General features: G+C 36.2%; 1 protein-coding gene across 1 annotated transcript in view; it reads right to left on the reverse strand.

The window, feature by feature from the left end:
• Positions 1-11,008: 11,008 nt before the first annotated feature.
• LOC141439288 (IDLSRF-like peptide) overlaps positions 11,009-16,106 on the reverse strand; it is a 29,432-nt gene continuing 24,334 nt past the window's right edge. The window contains exon 4 of the mRNA XM_074103545.1: positions 11,009-14,592. Within this exon, the coding sequence (XP_073959646.1) occupies positions 14,399-14,592 (194 nt within the window). The 3' untranslated portion in view covers positions 11,009-14,398. The remainder of the gene's footprint in view (positions 14,593-16,106) is intronic.

Consider the following 16,106-nt stretch of genomic DNA (forward strand, 5'->3'; position numbering starts at 1 on the left):
TCAGGCGTTACTTTACGGTGGTTTTATCTAGGACCTAAAACCAAGCCGACCTTGCTATTTGTTGTAAAGTGATAATAGTTCATGTCATACCCTTCAGTCTTTGAGGCAGCCTAATTTTCGGCTCTGTAAAATTTTAAATATAAAATAGCAGCTACTGTGTTGATCATACGAAGAACAATGAGCAAAAACCGTGGTCATAAGAATACCAGGATTTTTTTGAAATCACGTGACTGTCATGATTGCCATTCGAAAGTGCTCAAAAACAGTGAATTGCTATTAAACCTTAAAATTTCTTTTCGCCTGCTGACAAGATTAATATTAGTCGTAATTTTCTACCAAACTACTTGTATTTCAATTTGAGCACAATTTTTCACTACTATCAAATGCTGTTCCAGTGATGTTATTTCGGTTGTTATACTTGTGTATATACATTTTATTGAACATGCTCTAAAATTGCGGAAGCCATTTTGATAACGCTATCACTAGAGATGCTGCCATCTAGTAGTTGGCTTTCAAACTAATCATTAGCTTGGTAAAACATAAACTAATGTCTAGATGGCGTCACCATAGCGGTACCAAATAATTATAATACGTATAAAAACTGCATTGTACTGTCGAACCAACTGCATCGCGAGTTACTATGGAACTTAAAGGCAAAGATTGGTTAACTTCTGGAAGTCAAGGATTATCAGCATAAAGTATCATACTTTAGTCAGTCTTTCAGTGTAGACTACAAGTAAATTGTATTGCCACGATTGCATTATTTGGTTAACTTTCAGTGCTATAATTTTTTTATTAGCAGTTGGATAATGATGGCCGTGATGCGACGCTCACTTAAGATTTAGTGATGTAAAGTAAAAATTATTAAGTGTTGTTATGAATAGGATTCACATACAGCGTCAGTTTTTTAAGGGATTCCGCGAATCTGTGCTAAATAAATTAATACATGTTAGTTTAAGATACAACAAGATACCAAATAATGAAGGGCAATATTACGTTTTAACTAAGTTAGAATCTAGTACATCTCGTATTCTGTAGAATGTTAGTGCATTTGCGTAATATTTTACAGTGCACATTTTAGATGCATCTATCGGTGACGGCTATTTGTGATCAATTTTCAGCTAAGCTAGTTAATGTTAACATATATAATAATTTTATTCACATATTAATGAGGTGAGCGTTAATCTGAGCTGGCAACCGCTAGCTTTTCATTAAAAATCGAATATAAATTAGTAATGAAATCTAATAAAACATTCTTACTTTTGTTTCTACTCCAATAATTATTCGTGATAGAATTTCAAAAAAAACCGTGGTTACAGTCATTAATTTACATATTGTTTAATGTAATTCAATGAAAAAACATTTAATTTTGGGAATTCAGCAATTTTTAAAAATGCCATTCAGCAGTTACACGCTAAAGAATTAGTGTGCGTATTGCGCATAAAACTAGTTACGAATTTGGCATCAGTATTATATAAAAAATTTTAGATTTTTATTTACTAACAAACAGCATTTACTGATGGTAGAGATTTTTGGGACCAAACATCATTTTGCAACCTACTTCCTATGGCTACCTCTGCCAATTTCACCTGTCTTACTGTATTAAAAATGCCTCTTTAAATTCACGAAAATTCAAGCGAGAATGGTATGCACCAGAAAACCATGCTAAAATGAGACCAAGCGACTTGCGAATAGAACTAAATCTCATAATCGATACTTCGTAACAAGAACCCTTAACCATTAGCGTTGAAATTTTATTCGTCGATAGTATTTTCCATTTTGTAATTATAGGGTAGGTTCTTTTTACGTCACAAAGTTGTTTAAAGCAGGGAAAATTCTAAAATTAATCCATATTTTAACTGACCTTTCAATTCAAATACTCGTTCTTAATTGGGGAAATATACGTCAAAAAACCAAGTGGATATACATGTTTCAACTTATAAAAATTCATACCCTAAAGGGGCAATAAGGGGAGTGTAAATTTTAAATAAAAAAGAGTTAGGTATTGATATTTGAAGATATCAATAATCAAAACTTGTGAAAATGCTATTAAACATTTTTGTTTAAAGGGACATGAAACATGTCATGACTCTTCGAAAGGCTAAAAATACGTGATTCGCCATTATTTAAAATTTAAATTAGAAACAATAATAATGAAATAGAGTAAATTAAAATAATTATTTAATTTGATTGAAGTATTAAAGAGCTTTCACATCCACTAGAGCGATGTTAGTTCAGTTGTTAGCCAGTGTAGTCAAGTTGTTGAATGCTCAGTCACCACATTTGTTTACGCAATTGATTTTTTTCCATTAATAGTACATAAATCATTAGCTTGGTAAAAACATAAACTAATGTCTAGATGGCGTCACCATAGCGGTACCAAATAATTAATAATACGTATAAAAACTGCATTGTACTGTCGAACCAACTGCATCGCGAGTTACTATGGAACTTAAAGGCAAAGATTGGTTAACTTCTGGAAGTCAAGGATTATCAGCATAAAGTATCATACTTTAGTCAGTCTTTCAGTGTAGACTACAAGTAAATTGTATTGTCACAATTGCATTATTTGGTTAACTTTCAGTGCTAATTAAGGGTTTTTGGTTATTAGCAGTAAGGATAATGATACACTTGGCGTTTTGCGTGTGTGCGACGCTCGAATTACTTAAGATTTAGATGATATAAGTGTTAGTAAAGTAAAATGAATATGCGTAAGTGTTGTTATAAATAGGATTCACATACAGCGTCAGTTTTTTAAGGGATTCCGCGAATCTGTGCTAAATAAACTAATACATGTTCAGTTTAGTCATACAACAAGATACCACAGAATAGAGAAAACATAAATAAGTTCAACTGGGCAATATTACGTCAATTTAGTTGTCAAGTTAGAATCTGAGTACATCTGTAGCTATGTAGATGAGCATGCATTTGCGTAACTTAATTTTACAGTGCAACATTTTAGATGCATCTATCGGGTGACGGCTAAATTTGTTTTAAACAGCTATCAATATTTCAGCTATTCTACGCTAGGTGGCAGCACAATGTTTACATATATAATAATTAATTTTCATTCACATATTAATGAAGGTTTAAGAGCGGTTATACCTGCTGAGCTGGCAACATTGCATTTTTGTGTTTTTCTCGATTACTACATAAAAATCGAATGAAAATTAATAATGTTGTCTAATAGAACACTTCTTAAGTTAATGTGTCTAATCCAATAATAATTCGAGATAGACTTTTATTTTCTTTAAAAACCGGCCATAAACGTTAATTCGTCTTACATTAACTTATATATTAAGAAGTGTTCTATCAGAAATCATATCGAGAAAAACTAACAAAAATGCAATGTTGCCAGCTCAGCAGGTACAAACGCTCTTAAGGCTAGTTGGAGCTTGTATTGGGTATAAAAAGGTCTGTTTGACGAATTTGGCATCACGTTTGTCATTGGTTAAAAATGTTTTTTATTTTTTTATTCGACTGGATGGCAAACGAGCAAGTGGGTTTCCTGATGGTAAGAGATCACCACCGCCCATAAACATCTGCAACACCAGGGGTATTGCAACCTAGAGGCCTAAGATGGGATACCTCATGTGCCAGTAATTTCACCGGCTGTCTTACTCTCCACGCCGAAACAACAGTGCAAGCACTGTTGCTTCACGGCAGGATTAGCGAGCAAGATGGTGGTATCAATCCAGGCGGACCTTGTACAAGTCCTACCACCTATCAAGACCAAGCAAGACTTGCGTCAAATAGACCTCTCGATACTACTGCCATCTAGCGATATTTCACCTAACAAGAACCCTTAACGCATTAGCGTTGTCGTATTTTATTTCCGTCGATGAGTATTCCCCAAACATTTTGTAATTAGTAGGGTAGGGTCATCCATAAATTACGTCACAAAGTTGTTATAATAATAGGGAATATTTATAAAATATATAATAATAATATATAATAAAAGCCGTGGTGGCCGAGTGGTTTGACTATGGCTCTCAAGCAGAGGATCGTAGGTTCAAACCCCGCTCGCACCTCTGAGTTTTTCGGAATTCATGTGCGAAATTACATTTGAAATTTACACGAGCTTACGTTGAAGGAAAACATCGTGAGGAAACCTGCACAAACCTGCGAAGCAATTCAATGGTGTGTCTGAAGTTCCAAATCCGCAATGGGCCCGCGTGGGAACTACGGCCCAAGCCCTCTCATTCTAGAGGAGGCCTGTGCCCAGCAGTGGGACGTATATAGGCTGGGGTTATTATTATTATTATAAATCTCCGTAGGATTCCATAATATCATATTATTTCGATATTTTTTTTGGTAATATAGTTCTATCATTACTATCGATGTAGAGTAATATCATGTTATTTTGTTACTAATAAATCATCATCATCCCAGCCTATATACGTCCCACTGCTGGGCACAGGCCTCCTCTCAGAACAAGAGGGCTTGGGCCATAGTTCCCACGCGGGCCCAGTGCGGATTGGGAACTTCGCACGCACCATTGCATCGCTTCGCAGGTTTGTGCAGGTTTCCTCACGATGTTTTCCTTCACTGCAAAGTTCGTGGTAAATTTCAAATGTAATTCCGCACATGAATTTCGAAAAACTCAGAGGTGCGAGCCGGGGTTCAAACCCACGACCCTCTGCTTGAGAGGCGATAGGTCAAACCACTAGGCCACCAAATAATATGTCATGATTTCTATGGTTATTAATTAATGATCCGTCGTGGCGACAAAACATAAAGAGAACTGACGTTGTCATGTCGGTTTGCGCTAGTGTCACCCCCTTGGCAGAGCTTTGCGTAGTTATTTCCTATTATGCTACCGGACAACTTTTTCGGATGTTATTATAAGTTATGGCCAATAATCGCGAAAATTTGAAAGTGTGTATGAATGCGCGAAAACATTTTCGGCGATTGGTTTCGACACAAACCGCGACTTTTTTTTCCTATTCTGTGGTTTGATCGAGCCTAATGACAATGAAACAGACGGTTCACATATATATCAAATAAAATATTAGGAGCTAACCAATCACAAAATGACAGAACATATTATCCAAAGAATCTAACAAGAGGTTTTTGTTAGTCTGTCATTTTTGGGGTGTGGTTATATTGTCAACGCACTCTGAATTACTATCACATTCGCAATATTTCCGTCAAACTGTATCTTACGTATATAATAGGTAGTTAGAAAAAATATGGCGAACGTGTTTAGTCAATACTGCATCACAATGAGGGCTACTTGACAGGCTAGGTGAAATATCGCTAGATGGCGTTAATATCGTGAGGTCAAGTTGACGTTACGGTCTTGCTTGCAATGAGGGCTATCGCGAATGAATTCGCCGCTAGAGGCGCTAGTGTAGCGTGAGGTCTTCGAAATGTCAAATCTCATAATTTTTTTGTGAATATTTTGCATTACCTGAAATTAATTATGGCAATTATGCGTTACGGGGCAATGAATGTCTGTGTTTTGAGACAGTTTTGTCTTTTGGAAACTTTTGTCCTCCCTTTGTTCCGAACAAAACGGGACTAAGCAACACTGTGGTTGCTGGATATTTTTATGGTACGGTTTTAAGGTGTTTTAAATATGATTTTAATCTAAATTTTGTTTTCACGCCCGTAATAAGACTCTGAAAGCCACACTTAAAAACCTCACGCAACAGTGCGCCATCTAGTGAGACAAAAAACGATAGCCCTCATTGGCTCATAATATTTTGCTTATCAAGTAGCTCACATTATGAATCTTCTGACAGATTATGCCTTAGCTGGAGCTTAGGTAACTATGCGTCGTTTAACCTCGCAACGATGCAAGTTTTTACAATTTTGACCAAAAAGCTGGACTGATTTTTTTACTGGCGGTATGTGATGTTTTTAAAATCCATCTTCTAAGGATAAACAAAGATAGCTGTGTGCAACATGTATATTTGTAATTGTTCAAGAATAAAATTAAAAATTCAATTGTAGTACCCACCTAAGTGAAATTTCAAATTATTTACTAAGTTATCAGTTATCTTTTTGTTGAATTGAAACCTGCATTCCTAAAAGCGTGAGGACTACGAAAGAGTTGAACACGAGTGCTTGATGAATGTAAATGAGTTAAGTATCTATGACCAGTATAATATACATGTTAGGCCATAATTATGTCATATTTCCTTTCCCAGAGGCCTTATTGTGTAACACACTCGGAATCTCAATCGTTTTCACCAGTTCTTTCTGTCACACGGCGTAAGACGAGGGTAGAAAGAGATAGTGCATGTGATCGTGAACGTCAGCGCGTTAGAAAATAGTCAGCTCGGGTTTATTATTCGAAGAATACTGCCGAACCGACAATGCCAGCACGCTATGTAACCCACCAGTTTCAGATGCACACCCAAAAGATTACCTAGAAGATGAAAATTTTAAAAGTGATTTATAATCAGTGTTTCTAGCTCAGTTAAAGCTAGACAATATGCACTAACAGAATTGTCATCCACAGTTCTACAGTCAAATGCATATATATATACAGCCATAGCGTCAAAATATGTATACATCGACCTTATGTTAAGTGGCGTAAAGGTGTATAGGTATTTTTGACGTCTTGGTCACGTATATATATTTATGCCCTTACACAGGCCTCCCCTATTGGACTTGAGCCTTCGCCGTATTATATTGTTTTAGTCTTATCTAATTAGAGGCGAGATCAACAAAGCATGAACACCTAAATTTATATCAGACTAGTTTGAGAAATTGAGTTGAAGCATTATATTGTCCAGCCGAAAATTGAAACTGAGCTAGAAACACATTTTTTTGTTTATGTGACAAATATAAAATTTTACTATCAAGTTTTTATAGTAATAAATACCTATTAATTCTCCATGTGTGTAACTATCATAATATTATGGCAGATTTTGACTGTTCAGTAGTCCTCATTCTTTATTCTCTTTGAGTAGGCTACAATATTATTTTTTTGTAATTATTTCAATTTGTAACAATTATTGTTTTGTTGATTTTTTGTACAATGAATATGACCTGACCTTGACATTTGATGGTGGAATCGCATTTAATGTAAGAGAGTATTCTTTGATTAAAGCAATTATTAATTAAATTACGAAGTATTTTATTATTTACCTATATCTAGTTTCTAGTGACCTCGTTATTGAAAAACGTCTTAACCCTTAATAAGGCAAAGGCGATTTAGCGACCACTTGCATTGAGTTAGAACTTTGAACGTAATGAGGGTTTTCACAGAGGCGAAATATCCGCTAGAGGGCGATAGTATCGTGAGGTTCGTTTGACGTTTGCTCGTGATTGGTTAAATAACTAAATGAGCCAATCGCAAGCAAACGTCAAATGGACCTCAGATACTATCGCCCTCTAGCGATATTTCGCCTCTGTGAAAACCCTCATTAGGGTTTCTGTTTCTTGACCGATGAAATGAGGGCTATCGCGAATGAATTCGCCGCTAGAGGCGCTAGTGTAGCGTGAGGTCTCCGAAATGTCAAATCTCATAGTTTTTGGGTGAGCTACGCGGGTTTATTTATAATTAGAAATTTTTTGTGAATATTTTGCATTACCTGAAATTAATTATGGCAATTATGCGTTACAAAACGGGACTAAGCAACACTGTGGTTGCTGGATATTTTTATGGTACGGTTTTAAGGTGTTTTAAATATGATTTTAATCTTAACTTTGTTTTAACGCCCGTAATAACAGACTCTGAAAGCCACACTTAAAAACCTCACGCAACAGTGCGCCATCTAGTGAGACAAAAAACGATAGCCCTCATTTCGCTACATGGTGTTATTATCGTGAAGTACCCTTGACGTTAGTCTTGCTTGCCATTACCTCATAAATTTAGTTTCACATCAACTGCGTATATTTAACCCTATTTAACCAATCACTAACAAATGTTAAAGTTGTCAAACGGGCCTCACTCATTGGCCCGAGACAGATTAGGTGACCAAAGCCTAGAGTGGCTTTACCACAAAATACTACAGCTTTGACTTGCTTAGAGGCAGTTTCTCTTGAAATACCATGTTTTATACGCCTGTTCAACGGTTCTCCAAGTGTTAATGACAGTGGCGTAGCTAGGCGTGGGCGGAGTGGGCCCTCGCCCACGGCCTCGCACTTAAAAGGGCCTCACGAGACCTCTTTAAATGCGATGCGACTATAGAAAAGGGGCCTCGCTGATAAGACTTCGCCCACGTCTGCATTAGTCCACGCTACGCCACTGATTAATGATAACAAAGTTAAAAAATAATCAGAATCGATTGATACTACTAACGGCATCTGTGTTAATGTGTAGCAAACAGTCTTGGAATTGTGTTACCGCTTTGATTGTGTCGAGACTTATTGCTAATGAATTATTTAATTTTCTGAACAGTGCTAGTCGGAGCAGCGATTCTATATGATTTTGCATGTCATTGCTTAGCTTCGTCTTTATGCAAGCTCAACTTTAGGACCACTAGCGTACACTGAATTTATTTATTAATAACTAATTAACTAACTCAAATGAAGCATTTTTCACGGACGAAAAATTCCTAATACCTATTTCCTAGTTGTCGTTATTATCGTAAGGTCAGTCTTGCTTGTGATTGGCTCGCTTAGTTATCTAATTAAACAAACTACCGAACAACGGCTAACCGATAGTGTCTTTTCCAACCTCGACATTGGCGGAATCAACGAGCACTTCCAAGAATGAGGGCTATCGTTTTTTGTCTCACTAGATGGCGCACTGTTGCGTGAGGTTTTTAAGTATGGCTTTCAAAGTCTGTTATTACGGGCGTGAAAACAAAGTTTAGATTAAAATCATATTTAATACACCTTAAAACCGTACCATAAAAATATCGAGCATGCCAGTGTTGCATAGTCCCCGTTTTGTTCGGAAAAAAGGGAGGACAAAGGTTTCTGAAAGACAAAACTGTCTCAAAACACAGGCATTCATTGCCCCGGAACGCATATTTGCCATAATCAATTTCAGATATTGCAAAATATTCACAAAATTATTCTAATTATAAATAAACCCGCGCAGCTCACCCAAAAACTATGAGATTTGACATTTCGGAGACCTCACGCTACACTAGCGCCTCTAGTGGCGAATTCATACGCGATAGCCCTCATTGAATTAAAACCATCGAAATAGATTAAAACAAACGTGACACAAATGTCAAACTTGTCAAATGGACACGATACTAGCGCCATCTAGCCTGTGACAGAAACCCTCTTTGCTCTGATTAGGCGATAAAAGTGACCTTACCAAAGTCTTGTTCAACGGTTCTCCAAGTGTTTATGAAAACAAAGCTATAAAAAATTGGAATTGGCATTGATCACTTTTTTACAATGTGGTCTAATTCCAAAACCATTTCGAGGAATAGGTTTATTAAATCATTTTATAACATTTTTGTAAAAAAATACTAATTGATTGACTTTCATCGTAAATAAACGTTATATAACTAATCCGCCTAATTCTAACACTGCCAGGTGACAGAAGACATTACGTTTTTTTAAATAATGGTATGAACGAAATACGTAGTTTTTAACGCCATGCCAACTATAGTTGGCTATAATTCCGGTAACTTCTAAATAGGGTAAAAAATTTAAAACGCAACTAAACTTTTTTCTCTGTGTATCTGTTTTCTGTATCGCTTACTATTTCTGGTGCACAATAAAGAGTCTTTGTATTTGTATTGTATTATATTGTAAAACAAAAATCCTTCAAATAGGTGTTATGAATTCGCCCTTTTTTATGAAAAAAATATATAAAATAAACATTTTTTTTGAGACCAATGCCAATTAATTGATACTACCAGCGCCATCTGTGTAGCAAACATTACAATAATAAACATTTATGTAGCGTAGTAGCGCCATCTAGTGTTCAGTCGTGGAGTTGTGAGTTACCACCTTGACTGTGTCGAGACTTTTATTGGAAATGAATTATTTAATTTTCTATACAGTGCTAGTCGGAGCAGATTAGATACCTATAATTTTACATATCATTGCTTAGCTTCGTCACTCTCTATGGAAGCTCAACTTTAGGACCACCAGCGTAGACTGAATTTATTTATTAAAAACGAATTTACTCAAATGAGGGATTCTTAACGGACGAAATTTAATTCCTAGTTGTCGTTAGTACCGTGAGTGAGGTCAGTCTTGCTTGCAATTGGCTCGTTTAGTTATCTATTTAAATAACCGTGACACAAATGTCAAAAATTTTAATAAATCAAAATAAGTTATTTCACAGGATTTTAGGTACAATGATCTTAAAATCAGTCGGGTAATAACACGAATCACTAAAATACTCATACTCACGATACTGGCGCCATCTAGCCTGTGACAGAATCCCTCTTTGGCTCGAAACTGATTAGGCGATAAGATTAGTGGCCTTACCACAAAATACTTTAACACGGCTTTGACATGCTTAGAGACCTTGTGCTTAAAGCCAAATTTTCTTGAAATAGTATGTTTTATAACTTGTTCAACGGTTTTCCAAGTGTTTATGATAACAAAGCTTTATAACAATTGGAATTGATTGATACTACCAACGCCATCTGTGCACATTTGTAGCAAACATTAAAATTATAAAACATTTATGTAGCGTAGTAGCGCCATCTAGTGTCCAGTTGTAGAGCTGTGAGCTATCACCTTGACTGTGTCGAGACTTTTATTGCTAGTGAATTATCTAGTTGTCGTTATTATCGTGACGTCAGTCTTGCTCGCGATTATCTAATTTAGTTATTTAAATCATATGTGACACAAATGTTAGATTTCACGACACTAGCGCCAACTAGCCTCACACGGAAACCCTTGTTGATATCAATGACCATGATTCTTTTCTGCTTGTTCGAGGGTTTTATTGACAGGCAGGATATCACTAGATGGCGTTAGTGTCGAGGTCGGTTTGACGTTACCGTCTTGTTTGTGATTTGGCTCATTTTGTTACTTGAACAATCACAAGCGTGACGCAAATAACCCTCTAACTAGCGCCAACTAACCCTCATTCCAAAAAAGTTCATTACTTTACCAAATGAAACTCGAATTCAAGATAATTATTTATTTCTCATTTAAGAACAATAAGCCATTTATTTTATACTTATTTAAAACACGTAACTAACTAACAGAGCTCAAAGATCGCCGTTTGTATAACCGCACAATTTAGACTAAGATCTGATGCAAGTTATTATGTGAAAGTCAAAACCTCTTATTAGCTAATCTTAGAACTTATTGTTAGCTATTTTAAGACTAAGGTTGTTGGTTACTATAACGAAGTTAACACTGAGCCTATTCTCAGGGCATGCCATATAGACAAGATTATTCATATTTGTCTAGTGCTTCGGTAGCATAAGATATGGCTCATTCCTTAGTATTATCAAAGCACCTTTGATACATTGCGCCGAACTGGGAGATGTCGAGGTAAAGAGGAGAGGCCTTTGCCCAGCAGTGGGACACTAACACAAGGTAATAGTAGTAAAATACATTTTTCATTAAGTAGTTTACTTGTGCTTGAAGTTACATACTTTCGTGTTTTTACACGATTTTGTTCAGTAAAGTAGTTCTTCTACTCGACACGAGATGGCGTTAAAGTATACTTGCGCAATGTAACTTTTATTGTTTTGTTATTTGGAATACCCTGAGAATTAATTATGGTTTTATGACAGTCAAAATATCAAGTCTTTTTTGTTATAGCTGTGACATCCGACTTTGGACAGTAAAATTAATCAAGTACTGCTTTTGATGAACGATGACAAAAGTGGAACTAAAACGTGCTAAAACTATCATCTACATTGATCGTTCACATTTTCCAGTGAAATACAAATATAGTGGCGTCCTCGTTCACATGCCAATCAACCACATAAAACGGGGTATACCACATCGTCCCGCCAAGTGTGATTAGTGTGATTACTGATTAGTAAGATGGTTAATATTAATATAATCACACATTAACAATGTGCACTACCGGTTGGCTCGACAATATGGTAATCGCTTTAGATTATAATCAAATGTCAAAGAACGCCATCTAGAGACATGTTGACTATCAGAAAACTTCGGCTTCGTGTGAAATCTTCGCAATGGAGACAGATTGGTTCTACAAGATGTTCTATAGTTTTTTTTAATTTGGCGATGGAAATTACTAGAAAGGGCCTATGTTCATACAACTTCTGGCAAATACAGGCTCCTCTGCCGAACTGTAATTTGTCAGTGACAAATCGTGTGCCCATTGGACTAAACTGCCGTCGTCTGGAACCTCAATTAACTTTGATGGGTCAAAAATTCGAAAATTTGAACATACATGTGCGCTGGTATTTGTCTCTGTACTACATACCTACTTTTACAAACATAATTTCGTTATTATGAATTAGTCTCCTGACATTGTTTAGTGTATTGAAACGATGGCTACCAGAATTTTAAAGACAAATATTTTTTTGGATAGCCTCTTTTACCTCTTTTAATTGTATTAAAAATAAATGAACCCCACAAATGGTGGCGCCACTGTTGTATTTTATATGGCAACTTGTACGAGAACTTTTACCATCGACATCTATGTACCTTACGGCACTAGAATGGCTGTTTGGAACAAAACGCGCGGCGCATCAATCATCAATATTACATTGACACCGCTGTCACGGACGTCAACAGACTATAGTGAACTGTTCACAAAACCACGCTGTGAACTGTTTCTGTGCGCCGTTTTGATGTAAGAAACATGCAGTCTAGTACACAGATGTCAATGACTTTTACTTATTTACCCAATGAAAAATCAATGTCAATCAATGAAAGGAGAATGATTAAAAAAAACAAAAAGTTACATGGGATTACTGATGTTATTGACAGAATTAAATTGAGAGAAAAATAAATGATTAAAAAACCGAAACAATTAGTAAGAATTTGAAATATTTTTTTGATTTCAACGAAAAAAAAATAGGTATTTATCGACTAGCTTTTGTCGAAATGAAAACTGGAATAACATTTTTAGTGTTTCGGACAGGTAACCCACAATCTGAGGGTTGATATTATATTTGTTTTGGATATTTTTTTTACAAAAGTTGAAGTTTATATTTTTTTGGTAGCCATTTTTAATTTACTTACCAAGCGAATCCTCCATTGTTTGATTACCTTATGTCTCAATCTCGATTGATTTACTTATCCACAAGAATCTCTTTATCCATAATTCGTTGTCTTATTAGCCCGCATTTGACAAAAGTTTTATAACTTACAAAGTTAACGCTAAGGAATAGAAACGTTGTTAAAGTACAAAACAATACCTTAATAGACTATAAAGGTAAATGTGTCGAAGAAAATGTAAATGATGATCTAAGTATATTACTTCCTAAACTACATTATTTCTAATATTGGTACAATAAAAGAACCTGCCGTAGTCGGCTAATATAAGTATAACACACCGTATATTTACTCTAACATCTAATCATATAATCACATAGTTTTGATATGTTTCCAGTTGGTGCAGCACCTTATGCTTTGATAATATTGATATGTTTCAATGATTCCAAAATTCTACATAATTTCTTAAGCTACACGTAAGACAGTAAAATGTTTCATAAACACTACAATACCGATCATATTAAAATAATTGTACTTTATTCACTACTTATTTTATGATATGTATTTTACACGCTAAGTTATAATATATGTATCCATGGTCCTAATCTGAATTTTTCCAAAAGCCAGATATAAAGCGCATGCATTCTTTCAATGATTCTTAATATATAATCTAAGGGCATTATCACTCGAATCTAATCGACCGTCGATTAGCTTTATATCTCGCTTAGAATGGACGCTGGCATTTGCGGAGTCGCCTCTGACTCATTTAGGTAGAAAGGTTAGGTATTCAACTACAGGGGGGCGACATTCAGTTCTCAAGCATCCAAACGACCGCGACAAACCGTGCCGTGTCACCGTACAAGTGCCTCCAGTTAAAATCTAAAATGCAACAATCAAAGACGTTGAAATCTCAGTGTCACTTGCAAATTTTAGTGGTTAGCACTCGACGGGGGGACGCGAGCACCAAACGCAACGGTCTGTCGCGTCTTCTCTAGTTTTTGGTAAAAAATAATGGACTCGTAGGTTTAAAACCTAACCAAACTACATTATAAAAATATACCTAAGTATCCCTAAGACGTTAACGAAATAAATTGCCATCTCAACTATCTAAAGCTAGAAGCGTTGATCGGTCATCGGTGCCGGATACGTGACTACGTGGCCGGTTGTAGAAGTCGCATCCGACGTCCGACAAGCGTCTTGAACTGTTCGAAACCTCATTCATATCACACCAATCTCACAAGAGTAAGAAGAATTACTTCCTCCTATATTTAGTGGGGTCGTACGGAAGGTAGCTGTAGAATGAAGAGCTGATGGGGGCAAATTGGACGACATGGTAGTTTGAGTAATCAGAGGCAGACTCCGGTGCTATTCAATCGAGGAAACCGGTGTTTACCAGCTTCTCCAGGAAGAACTTGACGTCGCCGAGCTCGGAGTCTTTGATGCCGAGGGACTTCAGCATACCAAGGTCGCCGTTCTCCACTGCCATGAAGACGGAACGGAGGTGTTCCAGGTCTGATCGCATGAGATGCAAAGCCGCGCCGAAATCTTCAATCGTCTGTGACTCTGGAAACGTTATTTTAATAAGTTTTAATAGATTGTAGGAGTTCTCAGTAAAAGTAATAATGCAGAAAATTTAATTCCATAAGGAGAAAACTTTCGTATACAAAGTTTCTAAGGTAGGGTTGCCCGAAAATAAGTTATTCATTCACTTCAATGAATGAATGAATAAATTTCGTACATCAAAGAAAACGGAATGAATTGGAAATTTGAGAAATGACAAATAACCTTAGGATAATATTAGATACGGCTGAGCCATCATCTTGGATTACATTCAACATCAGAGAATTCATATATTTTTACGTTCACGATATTATGTGCCGATTACAGATGTGCAAGTTGCTAAAAGTTTCCAAAAAGTTGGAAAAGTTGTCGAGAATTTCTGGAAATTTTCTTACGAAATATAGGAAATTTAAATAAACGGAAAGCTTCAATCCCCATATAAAATTGTGAGAAGTTTCCGAAATTTTCGTATATGAAAAATTCCGCAATTTCGGAAAGTTTCCTCTGGCAAATCAGTAGTGCAGATGTAATGTATTTGCTGGGTGCGCGATGACAGCGCCAACTAGCGGTTACGATTACGGCGGACTTTTAAATGTCAAATGGCTGGCTGTCACTACGAAGATAAGAAGAAGGAGAAGGTAAGTAAACAAACAAATAAATTCAATGAAATATCGTAATTTACATATATATTATATACTCTACGCGATAATGTAAAACTATAAAGAAAGAAAGAAAGAAAATGCGTTTATTGCCAACAATTAGGTAGGTATATAATGCATATTACACAAGAAGGGTACCTACTCTAAAAATTAAGTTAACTTACTAACTATATGCGGGTTCTATAAAAGTTCGTGAGACCTGCTTTCTAATGTGGGGGTTAATGAACTTTTATAAAAATCCCGCCTTAACCTAAAAGTATCCCCGCATGCTACTCGACCCATTAAATTGCGGCAAATGGTTCGGGCATCAGCATAATGCTGACAGTGTCAGGTCTTCAGACTGACACTATGACCTGATGACTGACTATAGTGTCGATAATAACGTTGACCTTTCTTATTTCCCGTCTAAAATTGCACAATCAATTAATTTCAGGTAGTAGTTGTAGTAGTAGGTAGTATACGGACTTTCTCATGACTGTCACCACGATTACTATTTTTACCATTCGTTCTTACAGTTAACTACGCAGCAGGTTTCGTGACGCATATTTATTTATTTTTGCTTAATAATGCACCGGATACATTAATTTCACTATTAATTAGTGACAGTTGGTCCGCAGAAAGTTCCTTATTTGGCCACGGCGCGCGCTGCGATCGATTCGTGCTTCTCCCACCTCCTACTTCACACCCAGCGATATAAGGTCTTATGCACTAGTCTACATCTGTACATAATTTAACTCTACCCACATTAGGTTCTGAGTACTCGGAGTACCATTTTGGGCGCCACTTAGTAAATCTTATCAATTTCCAGGTTATGTTTATGCATTACACTGGCGTCGCAATCTTGATTGGTAATTTTGT

The sequence above is a fragment of the Choristoneura fumiferana genome, chromosome 20 (genome assembly GCF_025370935.1).
Source record: "Choristoneura fumiferana chromosome 20, NRCan_CFum_1, whole genome shotgun sequence".
NCBI classification, from domain to species: Eukaryota; Metazoa; Arthropoda; class Insecta; order Lepidoptera; family Tortricidae; genus Choristoneura; species Choristoneura fumiferana.